This window comes from Notolepis coatsorum (assembly GCF_963971535.1).
Source record: "Notolepis coatsorum genome assembly, chromosome: 1".
Classification (NCBI taxonomy): Eukaryota; Metazoa; Chordata; class Actinopteri; order Aulopiformes; family Paralepididae; genus Notolepis; species Notolepis coatsorum.
The window spans coordinates 312,873,344-312,877,546 of NC_140165.1; the positions used below are offsets into that span (position 1 = coordinate 312,873,344).

The 4,203-nt window shown below is 41.7% G+C and overlaps 1 protein-coding gene across 2 annotated transcripts; it reads right to left on the reverse strand.

Moving 5' to 3' along the window:
* Positions 1-364: 364 nt before the first annotated feature.
* LOC311238859 (cold-inducible RNA-binding protein B-like) lies at positions 365-3,741 on the reverse strand. Of its 2 annotated transcripts, none has more exons than XM_084327058.1 (2): positions 3,674-3,741; positions 365-1,804 (listed from the first exon to the last, which is right to left on the reverse strand). In XM_084327058.1, exon 2 carries the CDS (start codon positions 1,744-1,746, stop codon positions 1,288-1,290), a length of 459 nt encoding a protein of 152 aa, XP_084183184.1. In that variant the 5' UTR covers positions 1,747-1,804; positions 3,674-3,741; the 3' UTR covers positions 365-1,287. The 2 variants fall into 2 exon arrangements, with proteins under 2 accessions (XP_084183184.1, XP_084183185.1); XM_084327059.1 differs by having other exon boundaries at positions 365-1,801; positions 3,674-3,738.
* Between the last annotated feature and the right edge of the window lie 462 nt (positions 3,742-4,203).

The following is a 4,203-nucleotide window of genomic DNA, read 5'->3' on the forward strand; positions in this document are numbered from 1 at the left end:
CCGGTATATTCTCTTTTAGGATCCCGGAGTCCTAGGTCCCATCAACATATTCAAACACCGATGTCATCATTTCTCAGTGACCTTGAGTCAGCGCCGCCATATTCACTCAGTTCAAATACGTATATTGACCCTCGTCTGGCTGATAAACGTGAACTACAGGCAAGAGAGACAATTGTCGAGAACTGCACTGCCCTACATACATTTAGCCGACGCTTTTATCCAAAACAACGTACAAGTTCTGTACAAGTCAGCAGGAAGGGAACAATTCTGGCAGCTATGGGTAAGTAACATTGTAAATCAAAGAGTGTTGAGACTTTTTATTTCCCATGAATCATTTAGTAGACTCAATGACAGTATATATATTTTTTAAAAAAAGCTTTAATGTTGATACAAAGAACAGAAAGTACAAAAATGCTCTCATTCCGAGTTTTATAATCGGTGAGAGAAGTTAGACGTCGATCACTTATACAAGTTCAGTCCATTCTAACAGCACATTTAAAATGCAGCCGTTGAGCAAAGCAAAAAAACACATTGAACAGCCGACTACATTAGGCGTGCATTTCACCAGTATGAAAGGAATTAATTTTTGGGAAACTGAACATACAGGACCCTCTGCTAATCTATGTTTAAGATTAAAAAAAATTACATGACTGAGGCATTGCTGCCGAGCAACACTATAGGAATGTACTATGAAACCCAAAAGCCTGTTTGAGCTACTAAATGGATTTCTCATTCAATAACTTGGCAGGAGGTAGGTTGGACAAGCATTAAAATGAAGGATAACTCAAACAAAAGTAAAGCCCTATTGAATTTCCCCTACATCCAGGGGAAAACAGGAGCTGCTTAACAGTGCGAGGTAGGAATGGTGCTTCAAAATCCTGGTTGACAAGAAAAATAAAAAATATTAGATAATTTCAATTTCTGAGTTTTCCAATTTCTCATTTAACGGCACCAATCAAATCAGATATTGTACTTGGTTAATAGGTGCGAGGTTAGAAAAAAAAGCTGTGAGAACAATTGCCCTCAAGTAGGAAAGAAATCTTCAACTTGAGTTTAAACATGGTTTGTCAATGAATGGCCAAAACTATGGCTACATTTGCACGACGCTTGAGCTACTGCAACAACATACTACAAAGAGAATCGGGTCAACAACACATGGACATTTCCTAAGGGAGCGCATATTTTAAATACAGCCAGTCGATGGATGATCTTGAATCGGGGAGAGTTTCTCGTGTGCAGCATAGCTGTATGATCCAGAGCGCTCCCAGTAGCTACCCCCGCTTCCAACTACTCCCTGTATCCACCGCCGCTTCTGTATCCACCACCGCCGTAACTCCTATCTCCACCGCCGCCGCTGCTACGCTCTCCGTAGCTTCCACCTCCGCCGTATCCTCCTCCACCGCCGTATCCTCCTCCACCGCCGTATCCTCCACCGCCTCTCCCGCCGCCATAGCTTCCTCCGCCTCCTCCACCACCGCGACCTCTGCCGCCGCCACCCTGCCCCGCTTCATTCACACGAATCTCTCTCCCGTCCACCGTCTTGCCGTCCATTTTATCCATCGCATCTTTGGCGTCCTGTGGGTTTTCATATGTAACAAAGCCGAAGCCGCGAGACCTTCCCGTCTCTTTGTCCATGATGACGTTGCATCTGGCGACGTTTCCGTACTTTGAGAACGCTGCCGCCAACGAGTCATCGGTGGTGTCGAAGCTCAGTCCGCCAACGAAAAGTTTTCCCTCGTCGGACATCTTTTGTCTGTAAGCTACAGTAGCAAACTCGTGGCAATGGAGGACCTGTGCGGTGCTGCTGCAAGTGAAGAGGTGAGACATAATTAGCATAGTAGGTAGTAATATAGGTGGGTTCTAGGAGTAAGGTCAAGCAGTAGTCTGACCAGTTTGTTTTGAGATGTTTGTAATTTTGTTTTTAGCGCCTTTGAGGTGCTTTAGTACCATGAGGTGCAAGCATAGTCGTTAGGGGTGGGACGATACATCGATCCAGATCGATACATCGATGTAATTATCAACGATCGAATCGGATCGATGCAATGTAATAAGATCGATTCATATCAATACTCTTATTTTGAAAATCCTGTGGCGAGTCTCATATCCGCCCAAGAACAACAGTGTGTGTAGACGTTACAGCATAGCATTCTCCCTTTGTGTGTGTGTGTGCGCGCGTCTTTGGAAAGACCAGATGAGGTCAGAGGAGTTTGATGTTTAAATGTTATTTAAACATAAACAATATAATACATAATAAATGTAGGCCGCCTATACATGATCATGCAACATCAACAAATTGTTGTAGGAACGGTTTGGGAGAGGGAGGTAGGGAGGGGTTTTAGGTTGTGAGTTTTGAGTTCCAAAAAATGGAGCTTAAAGTTTAAAGCTCAATATATCAAAACGTGGCACTTTACAGTGAACAGGAGGTCTATTTGTATTAAAAACAATAGATTGATTTTCCTTTAAATGTCTGGAAGAGCTCAAAAATACAAATGTCAAATGATATTTTCGTTACCTTTTTTTAGTTGATCTAAATGTTACTGATTGTGTTAAATGGGCATATGATATCATCTCATATCGATTGCAGGCACCTGAATCTAATCTAATCGTATTGTATCGTGAGAGACTTTGTGATATCGGCAAATATCGTATCGTTGTCCAAAGAATCGATATCGTATCGTATCATGATGAAACTGGTGATTCCCACCCCTAATAGTCGTAGTACCCCTGAATGAGTGCTCCTGCCAGAGTCTTCAGGGTATTCTTGTTTACCAGAGAGGAGATCCGGTACAAGAATCGAGTTCGTTGGTTGACTTTTTTTTATTACATTGGATGCCATTTTGTCACAGGAGAGATTAGCCTCTAGGATGGAACCCAGGTAGGTAATTTCATCTTTCCTTGTTACAATATTGTCACCCACTGTAACTGAGAAGCCGTCGGTCTTGCTGAGTTTGTTATTTGAACCGAAGAGAATGGACTCTGTTTTGCCCATGTGTAATGATAGTTTGTTATCAGCGAGCCATATGCAGATTCTGCCTAGTTCCGAGCTGAGGGTTTTTTCAACCTGTAACTTGTTCTTGTCAGAGACCAGCAGGGCTGAGTCGTCCGCAAACAGGAACAAGTTGCAGTCACAAGCTGACGACAGGTAATTTGCATAAATTAGGAACAGTATGAATGAATGAATGAATGAAAACTTTATTTAACAGATTGCAGAATGGGTACAATACAGTACGGCTCAATACATACAATTGTTAAGGGGATGCAGACCTGAGAAAGACGTTTGTCTTGTTTCCATCAGGGTCCCCCATTTTCAATTCATATAGTAGCGTCGCCATCTATATATTCTTACTTAAATACAAACGTAATACCTAATCCTGTAGTCAGAACAGTCACAAAAACCAATAGTACACATCTGAAATTGAATACACGTTACTAGCTACATAACCTTAGCTCAAATACACATTGACGGTAACACGCACTTACACACACGTTCACATGCGCGCACCCACATGTACAGTCGGTGTAACACGCTAGCTAACAGTTAGCAATTATTCATTTAAAACTACTCGTCCAAACATGTTCATGTACACACTCAAAACGTTACATAACATGTCACCGACAGTTCACATTCGTTTTTAAACATATTTGGGAATGTTTTAGATAATTATTGTATTACCTGTGTGAAAATGGAGAATAGACACTTATTTCTTCTAGCCTCAGTAGCCTGTCTCTGCTGGCAGCGGTTTATTCTGACTGCGCATGCTTGGGAGCCAAGACTATACTGATTTCCTCTATCACTCACAGGAGCGCAGGAGCGCCATCTACTGACTTGGAAGTCTAATAAGATGTAGCATCTCATTCAAAAGTAAATTACTGTTAAGAGTAGTTGTGAATAATCTTAAAAAATAGGGGGTGTATGTTTTTGTATAAAACTTCACACGGAGGCATTTTCAAACCCTCTACAATTACATAAATTGAAAAAGGTCTGAACTTGGCCTGGCTCACTGACCTTACTGGACACCTCAACGAGCCTGCTTAGACTGGGCTGTTCATGTCTGGAGAATTAAATGTCTGAACCAGATGTCAATACAAAAGAGATTCAATAAATAATTCAGTGACAATTGACTTTAGGGGGTACAGATAACAACTAAGAAACCAGTGCATAGGAACACATTCAACCTGATTAGTTACCTTTAGAATTAGAGG

Bases quoted from the DNA above. Each gene is read 5' to 3' on its own strand.
- LOC311238859 (XM_084327058.1), bottom strand. From the start codon at position 1,746: ATGTCCGACGAGGGAAAACTTTTCGTTGGCGGACTGAGCTTCGACACC.